The sequence below is a fragment of the Heloderma suspectum genome, chromosome 2 (genome assembly GCF_057233095.1).
Source record: "Heloderma suspectum isolate Gila_16-S chromosome 2, 16-S_ref, whole genome shotgun sequence".
In the NCBI taxonomy this organism is placed as follows: Eukaryota; Metazoa; Chordata; class Lepidosauria; order Squamata; family Helodermatidae; genus Heloderma; species Heloderma suspectum.
Window position 1 is genome coordinate 173,113,056 of NC_139459.1, and position 12,411 is coordinate 173,125,466.

At 44.7% G+C, this 12,411-nt stretch overlaps 1 protein-coding gene across 1 annotated transcript in view; it reads right to left on the minus strand.

Annotated features, from left to right (window-relative positions):
- The window catches only part of ITIH6 (inter-alpha-trypsin inhibitor heavy chain family member 6), a 40,090-nt gene extending 35,879 nt beyond the window's left edge, over positions 1 to 4,211 (minus strand). Inside the window, exon 1 of the mRNA XM_084829708.1 lies at positions 4,047 to 4,211. Coding sequence (XP_084685834.1) covers positions 4,047 to 4,211 — 165 coding nt within the window. The remainder of the gene's footprint in view (positions 1 to 4,046) is intronic.
- Positions 4,212 to 12,411: the final 8,200 nt, after the last annotated feature.

Here is a 12,411-nt window from a genome sequence, read left to right on the forward strand (position 1 = left end):
AGCCATTATCTTATTGGCTAAGTTCATAGTACCAGCTTTGGCAATCGCAATTCTTTTGATTTATCTTCTATTTTTGTTGCATTCTCTTTCCCTGTAATTGTAGAAAAGTTTCTAATGCTCATATAACCACCATGCCACTTTCTTTATTTTGTATTTTCCCTAAAATAAAGCCTTGAATGGATTTCAATCTACGCTTTTGTCTGTAGTGATATTTGTCCATTGTCTTTAGTGATATTTGTCCATTGGGATTAGCTTGGTTACCCATTGGTTACAGGGGTGCTTCAGACCCATCTGGTGCAGGTTCTGAGGTTAAACAGGACTGAATTTACAGGAGTTGTGGTCCAACAATATCTGAGGGGGAGGCACAGTTTCCCCACCCTTGTGGTAAAAAAAAAAAAGAGAGAGAGGAAGCAAGAAGGGAAAGCAAGGCTGAAGGCAGTGTCAGAGGGTTTGAAGAGCAGCAAAGTACAACAAGAGTCCATCAACTCTGCTGAAAAACCAGCCCCATCAATCCTTCCCTCACTCAGCTGTCACCTGGCAGCAGCCATTCCATCAGGCTGCAACAGAGGGAGACATGGAAAGCACGGCCACTTCATTGGCTCCGCTGAGACTAGCTAGCTCCTCTTCTCCCTGAACTGTTTCCATTCCAGCTGCTCATTGTACAAACGATACTATTTAAGTTTAAGAATTGGTGCCTGTGTTTGCTTTCCCTGCCCCTCTTCCCTCACCATCCATTTTTCCTTTTGTAACTTTAGTTGCCAACCTGTAAGCAGGACTGTCTTGTTTTTACTGCTCATATGTATGTAAGCCTCTTTAGGAGACTTTTTGGCTGAAAAGTAGAGTAAAAATGCTTTAAATTTTAAAAAGTAACACAAAGCTGGTCTGGAGAGGCTTATTAAGACTGAAGGCACCCTTAATTTGTGAGGAATACCTGTTTGTAAGCAGTTCTTAGAAGGCTTATTGGTATAACATACCAATTCCAATGTAGGCTTCAGCTGTGGATGCTGGATAGCTCCCTTACAAGGGCAACTGCCCTCAAGTCTGCTTAATTTATTTGATTTGTAACCCACCTTTCTACCAAGAAAATGGCACTCAAGGTGGCTTACAATCATAGATAAATAAAACTTGATTAAAACAAGAATGAAACAAATACATTAAAGCACAATTAATGACTTTGGGTGGACTCAGGGTGGTGTAGAATAAAGGGATCCATAGCTGGCCTCTGGGAGCATAAAGATGAACCTCAAGGAGGCTCCTGACTACCGGACTGAATTAAAGTGAGCTAGCTAACTATTGTAAAAGTCATGCTTCTGAGAGACAGGCAGAGAGGTTATACAGAACAAAACTGGTACCAAGAGGGGTGCCGAGGTCATGCCTTAACCCACTGATCTATTCTGGAGTAAGGACATTTCAGGATTGGATCGTGTTTCTTGCCAAGGCACTGGATTGGCTAGTTTACTGGTACCCTCATGGGCTGTGTGGCTGGGGGTGATGACTTGGAGCTTTTCTACACAAAGCTTTTATTGTGCCCTCATGATTCTTTATCATTGTCTATGGGTTCTTTAGACAACATCATGATCCTCCAATTTTACTTCTGTTTTTTAAGAGCACTTTCCTGTTTTTATTTTTTGTTCTTAGAGTGGGAAAATCAGGTATTATCTCTGAAAGCAAAAGGAAAGGTATTTTCCTGCTTGTGTAACTGATATTCTGTAGGTGGCACAGTACCACCTAGAGGTTATGTAGGGGAAAAGCAGGGAAGGAAAAGCTGTTTGTGTAGAGCTCAGAGCTCAGTTCTGTAACAAAACTGAAAGTAGATATAGCGGATTAATGCCTTGTATAGGAAAGCTCTCAGTAGTTCGGAAGGCATTCACATTTATCCAGTGCAGTAGGGTAACTCCTTTGATTAAGTTGCAGTGGAGGACAAACATTTGTCAAGTAGGCAGTAGCTCCCCTGCCACCATCCAGAACACTCTTGTTCCTGACAGTCTTCAACCTTCCTGCTTTTTTGGAGCCCTTTCCAGAACAAAATGGATCATTTAGCAAAGGTGTTGCAGTGATGCCAACAAGAATTCAAATAGAAACTGTATGTGTATCAGAGGCATCATGGCTGACCTTCTCTGGAACAGGTGAATAAAGAGAACTGAGAGGGAGGATAACTCTGTGCAACAGCGAAACCTGGAGAGGTTTCCAGAAGCCTGAAGAGGTACAGGTGATCCCCTCAGGAAGTAAGCTCCACTGGACACAGTAAGACCTCATGATTGACTCAGAAGTCAAACATGCATAGGATCACTGGGTAAATGTGTCCATTCGCTTAATACTCTCTCTCATACACACACACAAACACACACATGAATGAGAGAGAAACAGAGAACCTAAACATGAGGATGGGGGAACCACAAATTTTGAAACCCCTTAGCACTGCTATTTTCTGTTCAGATACAAATCAGATCAGGGGTTGCTGTTGTTTTAAATAAAATGGGGGGAAACCTCAGAAAAATAAATGAAAATTTATCAATTAATTACAAATTATATAAATCAAAGGTTTTTGTATGGTGGGAAATGTATAAGTTTTTGACAACTTTATTTTCTGTGTGATGTGGACTTCCTGTCCTCTCACTCATGGAGAGGATTTTCACAAGCTTGTTGTGCCAGAAATATCATCCCTTGTCTTGATCTGTTTAGAACACAAACCTTTTCCATATTTCCCTTGTTTTCAATCAAGAAATAAAGAGATTTAAAACACACACACACACACACGTGCATGCATGGAGAAAATGACTCCTACTTTCAAAAATTCATCTGTAGTCAGGAGGGTCACAGACTGAAATATTAACATTGAAATCCCATAATTTTAACCATGATTTTTAAAGAGTGGGGGGAATAACAAAGAATGTGAGATTAGGGAATACTGGGGTATGACAAATTTTCCTAATCTACTTTCTACTCATTCTGGTGTTGTGTTTCATAGTACACATTACTTCATGTTGTAAAATTTGTTTTAGGACACTATCCATTTTTTATGCCTGGTCTCAAGTCTTGCCATTCATGGATTGCACCTGCTGTGGTTTTTGGTCCCCCAAAATTTGGATGGGAGTGAGTTGCAGCTGCCATGGACTGGATTCAAACCAAGATATCACAGTGGTGACTGACTGGAATTGTGTAGAGAATGGGGACTCTGATTCCTGTTAGCAACAACAACGGAGGTCCAGTGCCACAGTGTAAGAGGGATGCTCCGGACAGCGTGTAATGGACTACTTCTTCTACAGCTGGTGTCCTTCCATTGGAAGTGATGGGCAAAATCCTCAGCTATTAATTTCTTAGCTAGTCTGTAAGCCGAAATCCAAAATTTCTGGGACCTTAAAAGGTTTCAGAGTAAAAGAAACAGAGTGGGAATGAAGACATGGAAAATCAAGTGATCTCCCAAACTGATTCACTGCTATATAAGGATACAGAGAAGGTTCTGTTTTCATCCCATTACATAACAAGTACAAAATAGGTAAGGGATTATCAGCCCCTGTTGGAAATAAGAGTATGCAAGCTTTTGAATCGTTCAAAACGCTTCATCTAGCAGAATGGAAAGACTGCTAATATTCATATGTATTATATAACCAGACTTGCTCTGTCTTTGTAGAGGGAACTGCCTTTTAATTCTGTCTGATGAAAAGTTCTGTGTAACCCCAAAGCTTGCACCACACTTTATCCACTAATTCCTACGCATAAAGCTATTCACTTGCCTAGTTTCCATCAGTGGTTCATTGCACAATTCTAGACAATTGGGTCCTAGAAAAGAACACTAATTACTAGCTTTCGCCTTCTCTAGCCTCTTGATCCCATTTCCTTTTCAAAATCAGGAGAAGTACTCAGGAGTCTTGGGATTCAACCTCTCCACTGCTCTTGAAGAACCATTTGGCACTGCTGCCTCCAACCGACCTTATCCCTCAGTGTTCCCATTTCCCTTTTTTTAAAAAAGAGAGTGCTCCAAAAGATCAAGCAAACTGCAGGCATAACTTCGGTATAACATCCAACAGGCCCTCAATAGGACTTACCTCATGGGGAGGCATGTGGATTTGAATGGGGTGCCCCACGGTGCTCAAAGGTGGCAGGAACATGAGGAGATAGAAGGAATATCTCAGGAGCTGGTCCATGGCTGGCATGAAAGTTTTGCCTCGTCTTTGCGGAAGGCTTCGTGGATGAAAACGCCTCCCTGGCATCTCTTTCGTTCGTACTTTTAAACCTTAGCTTTTTTTTAAATAGTTTTTTTTAAAGGACCTATAAATGTAGCATTCATCCTGCTACAAGCCTTGATTGTCCATGCATCCAGGACTGGAGGGTGGCCAGTTTCACTCGCTACTCCATAAGATGAAATGAAAACAAAATATTCTGAAGAGCCCGTGTCCTGTTTTCAGCACTTGATGAGGGCTCTGGAAAAAAAATAAACAGTCCACAAATATGCCACATAAATAGACGATGGGTCCGGATAGCCAAGGGGACAGAAGAAGGTCATTGCAAAATTAGCAGCATTGCTCCCTTCCTGTACCTGCTGCAACGGCCTTTGGCAGAAGAGATCATGTATATGTATGTATGTGTGTGTCAAAGACTTCCTAAACTGAGGAACAGAAAACTCTCCAATTCAGTAGATGTGTGTGGACTGGGAAGGGAGATTTCCTGACTACAGGAATCTTAGTGAATTTACACCATTCATTTTGGTCCTGGGCTAATCCTCCCATTTTGCAAGAAGCAAATTTCTCTGCGAGCAGTCAAGCAAAAATGTTTCTATTTCTACAGCCCAAGAAGTGGGGGATAAATAAGCATACAGACCTGCAGCACTCATATTATTGGGGTGGGGTGGGGTGGGAGAGAGAAACCCAGGCTCTTTCACTTTCTTTTTTTCTTCAAAAGCACTTCTTATTTCATACAAGCTACTCTTTCAATTCTGTTCTGATATCTCAGCATCCTTCTTCTTCCAGCATTTGTACATTTTACACAATGTGCCCACAACCGAAGCCAGGCTCTCTATCCTTCCAGATGAGGCTTTTATCATGCAATTAGCCTTCCTTGTTTGCAAAATTTTATGGGTGGGTCCAGATATTTCAGTCTACCACTTGTAACCCTCCCATGCTTTCTCACTGCTTCTTCCATCTTTTTTCTTACCAAAGAAAATGTGTTCAGGAGGAAAAGATGGAATAGCTGCACAATGCCTTCTGATTGGTAGAGCTAGGAGCCCTCTGTCTGCCTAGAAGCTCTCTCTCTCTCTCTCTCTCTCTCTCTCTCTCTCACACACACACACACACACACACACACACACACACGATCAGAATATGGCCTTCACTTGTGGTTTGTACCCAGCCTCTTGGATTCAGAGTGAATGTTCTACTTGCCTGTCATAGGTAGTAGTCATACAGAGACATATCTCTGTGAATTTTGCTTGCCTAATGTTTGTTGAAAGCTATCTAAGCTAGTAGTGATCACCACATCTTATGGTAGTGAATATGTCACCCTGGAAATGTTCCACAATGTGTGTCTAGTCTCACAGAAGTCTGGACATTTACATTTCTCTAAGCAGGGAGAACATGATCTCTGCTCCTCTTTTGCTGGTTGACGAAAGAGTTATTTTGCTCAGTGACAGCCCTAACCTGAGGCAAGGTGTGTTGGTTGCCTTAAATGGGCTAAGAGTGGGCACCGTTAAGAGTGGCAGACAGACACGTCTGACTCCATGGAGAATAAGGGTGCTTCCAGGCAAGAATATTATAGTGTTATTGCCTCAATCACAGACTTTTATGGGAGATCCAGATGTCATTGTCTTCAGCTCGTAGCCTACTGCATCTTCTGTCTTTTCTCTTACTGTGGAAAATCTGTTAAGAAAGAAAAGATGGAATAGCTACATAATGCCTTCTAATGGTTAATGCTAGGAGCCCTCTGTCTGGAAGCACCCTAATTCATGTTCCTGATTGAGCCCGTCTGAAAGGAATGGCAACTGCACAACAACACAGCAGTGCTATTGTTAATAGGAAGGAACATAGGAAGATGCCTTAGACTGAGTTAGAACATTGGTCCATCTAGCTCAGTATTGTCTACAGCATGGGTGGGGAAGCACTTTCAGCTGAAGGGCCAGATTCAATTTTGGAGACGCTCTCGGGGGCCGCATTCCAGTGTGGGCAAGGCCAAATGCAAAAGGGACAGGGCCAAATGTTCCAAAAGTACCAGCATATTATAGCTTAAAGCTGTTACTGCCAGTAACTAAGCTTTAGGGGAGACATTTCAACCTTTTAGAATACACAATGGGGAAAAAACACAAAAGCTGGGAAACCACCAAATGATTGGTGGTTGGAGGAAAGGGGATGTGGTTTTCTGGGGAACATTAGCCTGGATTTGGCCCCAGTGAGGCCTGGATTTGGCCCCTGACCTGAGGTTCCCCATTCCTGTCTACAGTGTGGGCTCCATACCGTGCATGGGAAGAAGGTAGATCTGGATCCACTGCTTTGCAGTAGCTTGGCAAGGGTTTCCGACTCCCAATGTTTTCGCTACAGCAGCAACAAAACGATTCTCCATCCTCTCTCAATTCTGCTGCTGAAATGAAGAAAGCTTGGGGTGACCAGGAGTAGATTTTTGTGTGGACAGACTGTGAGCTCAGTTCCGTTTTGGAACTCAAAACAAATTCCTGGGCTCAGAATTCTTTCATTGTAATTGTGTATGTCTTTTGCACCAGGCTACAGTTGGTGGATCTCGGGATTCTAATAAAAAACACAAAGCCTGAGTCTTGCCCTCCTCTGGACTAAACAAAGTGACAGCAGCTTTCCATGGTTTCAGACAGGTCAGGGGCCTTTCTGTGCCAGGGAACGAATCTGGGGTCTTCTGCATGCATTGCAAGTCCTTTGCCACTGAGATACAGCCCTTCCCTAACTGTAACGAGGCATATGCGGGAGAATTTCCTGCTGGATTGTGTGCCACGTTATTTAGTGAGAGGGGTGCCATTTGGATTCTTCAGCTCAGGAATTAAAATTCCTGACCACGTCGTGAGCGGTAGAGAAATGTGAAAGGAGTTCAACACAGGCTTTCATCACATCAAAAGATCCCAGATGAGGATTTACACTAGTGTTTACTTAGCATTATGGTTGATCAACCCCAGTTTCTACTAAAATATATGCCGTGCTTCCTCCTTGAGTCGGCTGTGTCTTCAGCGCAATCACATTTGAAGCACACGATGCCAGGAACGTCTTCTTTGCAAGCTCCATTTAAATCAGGGATAGGGAACTTTTTTCCAGCCCAAGGGCTGCATTGGCTCTGGGCAAGCATGTCAGAGGCTGCAAACCAGCAATGGGCAGGGTGCAGTCCAGTTGGCACGAGGCCCTCTATGTCCTTGCCCAGACACACACCCACACCATTCGCAACCACCCGCCACTCATGCACATACTGGGCAGTGCAAGAGGGAAATTGCCATCTCCCACTGACCATGCTGCTCAGCTCAGTGGAACTGCCACCTCAAGAGAAAGATGAGGGTGGGATGAGCAAAGCCCAGGGGAAACGCCGCCTCACAGTACTCCCAGCACCTTGAAGCAGTGGCACCCTAATGAGTGGGTTTTCCATCATACCCATCTCCCTGCGCTGTTCTTGGAGGGGGTCAGGACTTCAGGGAGGGGGTAGGGCTTTGGGGAGGAGCCTTAGTGGAGGTCTTTGTGGGCCAGATGGGGAGGCCTGGCAAGCCAAATATGTCCTGTGGCTCAAAGGTTGCCCCTCCCTGATTTAAATGAATGGAGATCGTGCAAGAGCAGGAGCTGGTCTAGATGGCCTGTACCTTTTAAGTGTGTGAAGTGTGCATCTTTTAACTGTTTTAATAGGAACAATTTTGCATACTTCCAGACGCTAGGGGGCAATAGAGAATGTCCTGTAGCTTGATCAGTTCCTATCTTCCTGCTCCCTCCCCAGCCTCTTTCTTCCTCCTCCTGCCTCTGCAGCAAGCACCATGCGGTTCTTTCCAGAGGGGAAGCAAGTAACCATATCTTAAGCCTTGGCTCACAGTCACGCACCCAGCTTTAGGGGATGCTTGTAGTTAAACAGTTTTAGATAGCCTTCTCTGACAATGTGTATAAAAACACTAATAAAGTAAGTTGATTTGAACTTCTAAACTGCCTCTAGCCTGTGTGTTCACTACTAAATGCTGTGTTGACACTCTTTCCTTATATAAGGCAACTCTGCTGTAAGTCACACCAGACTTTCCAAGTGTCCTTCCCAAGAGATTATGACATTTAACAGTTGGATAAAAGTGTGTGTGTGTGTGTGTGTGTGTGTGAGAGAGAGAGAGAGAGAGAGAGAGGGAGAGAACCACCTCTTTGATCTACAAAGCTAGGGGGAAATTTATTATCAACATCATCACCAGAATAGTTTTCAAAAATGTCACTTCCAAAAGCAACAGCGTGGGTGAACTACTGGAAAGAAAAGTCCAAGTGGTTGGTTTCTTAATTAGAATATGCTGGCAAAGTGTTGGTGTTTGCTACATGGAACCAAGGGGGAAGAAATCGACACTGCATTCACTGGGAACTCTGGCTAGATTCCATGGGGCAGGCAACCTATTTCCATTCCAGTTCTTAGAGGTGCTAACTGCTGCACTGGAACAAAAGACATTTTATGTTTTACAGAGCTGATGTAGCATTGTGGGTAAAGGCAAAGCAAGATGTCAGAAGAAACATGTCTCCCCCCCCCCCCCCGTTTCTCATAACGGTGGCTTCTTCACTAAAGCCAGTGAGCACTTCTGTGGCATGGCCCTTTCCACAGTCAGCTGGAAGCAGAGTTTAAAAGGTGACAGAGTGGCCACTTCTGAATCACAAAGAAAAAAGAGGACACAAGAGAATACTGATTTGCACAAACTGTGCATATGCTGATTTATATGTATAGATACAAAATTAGAAATAGTTATTATAATTTAAATAGAAATACTGTGCACCTCATCATAGTGTAGAAGTCTGTGAGCAGCTGACCTGTGTGCTTTTCTCAGTCTGCTGCCCAGGTTCTGTTGATGGGCAACTTCAAGGCCCAGTTCTTCCTTCTGATGGTTCTTTATCATTACATGGGACGTGGACTGGACAGCCCTTCAGAAAGAGCACACTTTCAGAACAGAGGACAGTCTTGTGGCAGCCCTTCAAATAGAGGACTGTCCTCTGTAAAAGAGGACACATGGCCATCCTAAGTGATTCCACATGGCACTAAGCAAGCAATCCTGTACTTACCCTATAAGTATCCAGGGATGCACAGCTGATATGCTGGAGGAAGGTCTGGCAGATTCTTTGCCTGCTCAGCCCAAGAGGGGTGGGGGGAAATGATAACAAAGGGAAATTGTGAGAGATACAACCTTGGTGTAGCTGGAATCTCCACCACCGCCCACCAATCAGGGGCTGTGCCAGCAGTTATGCCCCCATGACACACAGCCATGGAGGCAGCCAATCAGTGCTGCCTCCAGGTTTTTGAGGGCCCTTGGGCAAGCCACTCTCAATAGCCCCGTGAGTCCGCCTTCTCGCCACCATTGTCGCCAGCTGCTCTTGCTCCTCCTCCAGCTGCTCTTGCTCCTCCTCCAGCTGCTCTTGCTCCTCCTCCTCTTTCTCCTCACTGCTGCCGCTTGCTTGCTTGACAGGCAGGGAGCCAGGGAGCACGCAGGCAGGGGCGTTTACTGCTCCTCCTCACTACCATCATTGCCTGGGCCAGAGCGAGAGGCAGGTGAACAAGCAGGCTGCGATGGTGAAGAGGAGGAGCAAGCCCAGGGGGGCTTTGTCAATGGGCCCCTGCTGGGGTGTGGGCCCTCGGCAGCTGCCCAACCATGCCTACCCTTGGCGCCAGCCATGCAGCTCATATTGGTGCGATGATTCAGGTGCACTCCCTGTATCACCATGCACACACACACACACAAATGCCAGAGCGCCCCCACTCCAACAGCCACAGTGGCTCACCCCATAGCGAAAGATCAGGATCACGCCCACATCTGCTGCCTGTACGGCTGCCCATTGTTGCCACACTACTGCACCACAAGGACCACTGCATCTGTGCCTCCTCACAGCAGCAGTAGCTGCTGCTGCCCACCTGTCCAGTGCCCACTAGCCAGTGTGGAACACCACCGGTTTCACATCAGTGGCAAATGCCGTTTAATGTAATATAATATTTGCTGCTACAGGAAAGCCGCTGGTGAGGCTCCAGTGAGGATCTCTAGAGCACACTTTGCCTCAGTCTTTCCTCTTTGTGAGCCATTGTGAGTGAGGTGGCCCCAGAGTGTGCCTGCACTGACACCACTTTGCCACAGTAGTGGTACATAATATTTAAATTGTAACATAAATGTAAAGTTTAACTTTAAGCTCAGGTTTAAACAGTATTTGCTGCCATAGCAACAAGCTGTCGATGGCACAGGCGCTGTCCAGGGCTACCTCGTCCACAATAGTGTACTCTGGGGAAGGACCCATTCCTTAGAGTGTGGCACTGAGGAGCATTTGTTCATGTTTCTGTGCAACTGTACTTATGAACCCCTTTTCAGCGAATAACAGCTACCAGGAAAGATGGGGAAACATTCCCCCATACAGTTCCCTTGCTTGTTGCTGCTGTCTAGTTTTATGTCTTTCCTCCATTGGGGATTGCAGGGTGGGGAGGAGAGATAAAATGTTTTGCCCATGAAAGGAGTTGAAACAGTAACCTCCTGTGTTTGTATCTGCTCTAGCAAATAGTGCCATGGAGTTCCCTTGGCTGTGCCTGTGGTTGCTATCTGGTTCTCTGGGGGTGGGAGTGGGGGGTGTGTGTTTGCATGTTGGGGCATGGCACTTTGATGGACACCCCCCACCCCAGCTTAGCCTGTGTGTGTTGGCTCCCTCCCTAACTGGTGGGCTGTGGTGATGTTCCGGGGGCGGGGTGCTGGGGGCACGTCCGTAATTTTAATGCCGTGTTTGTATTTTCTAGCTATGTGTTTTCTCCCTCCCCTCCTGGACTCAGCATGAATAGGATACAGTGGCTGTTCCACTGGTATAGCGGCAGCGTATTTCCAGTCCCAGGGTAAGGGGAGCATGGGATTGCTCTGCCTGTGGAGGTGTTTTCTTTGCCAAAGGATAAAAGGTCAGCCTCCTATTTTTAAAAGTCTTTTTTCCTCTACGCTTTGAAGAAAAGTTCCTAAATAAACTAATAAGCCCCAAGAAAGAACGGTTGGAAAGAATCTTGAGAGAGGTTTGCTAAGTAGATTAGTCAGAGGCAGGGGAAGCATTTCAGCAGTGTGGTGTTCTGCCGTGACTGTCTATGCAGACATGTTTTTGGTATGTAACTGATAGTTGCCCAGTCTGAAAATAACAATTTCCTAGTCCCAGAGGTCTCTCATCTCTGTTTTAATGACAGTCAGTGTGAAGTTGGTGACTGCCATCTATCCATTGTTTTGCGGACTTGAATGGGGGTACTGAAAAATCCCCCTTGAAATAAAAACACTGTCTGCTACACCTGGCAAAAGTTGAGCATCCAGTCAAATGTGCATAGTGAGGTGGTATAAATAGACTTTGTGTACAGAAAGAGGAGCTAATTTGAAAGAGCCTCCACTCGGAAGTAGGTTTTGTGCCACAATTTTATTACGTCAAAGAAGAAGCTGTTTGAAAATGGGCAAACGTATTGCAACATTTATTACGAGAGAAGAGTGACAATTTGTGTAAAAGTGGCAGGACTGAGAATAAAAGGAGATAATAATAAAGCAAATGGATTTGTTCTTTTCTATATTGGGGTTGAGAGGCAGTGACCCTTTTGAGGTTGGTTTGAAAAGTCGCCAGTCTGCTACCCCTAAACTATTTTGGTTCCCACACCTCAAACTTGGGTGGCCATGTGTCCTACTTTACAGAGGACAGTCCTCTATTTGAAGGCATCCTCATTCAAAGGGCTGTCCACTACAAATCTAGTTTACAGATAAAGAATCATAAAAGGGAGTGCTGGGGCCTTGAAGTTGCCCATCAACAGATACCTGGGCAGTACACTCTGAGCAGGCACACAGCTCAGCTGGTCATGGTGACATGTAACTTTTAAAATTATAGTAATAATTTCTAAATGTTCATCTATAAACATACATCAACACACACACATTTTAGGCAAATTCTGTCCACTTTTGTTCTATTTTTGGTGATGCATATCCTCTTTTTTTGGCAATGCATAAGTTGTCACCCTGTCTCAAACAGTGACTCTGTTTTTCAGTCACTAGCTTCTGATCTTTCTGCCAAAGGCCATATCCTTCCCTTCTCTGAACCTGGAAAGGGAGCAGGTTTGGGCAGCCAGTTAAGTTTTAACACTTAATACATAGCCTGAGTGATTTAATTGAAAGTCTAGGCACAATCCCTTTGATCTAACCACTATTTGTTTTTGTTTTTTAATGCTTCATTTTATTTTTTAGTAGTAACACCACCCTACCTTTAAGATGCA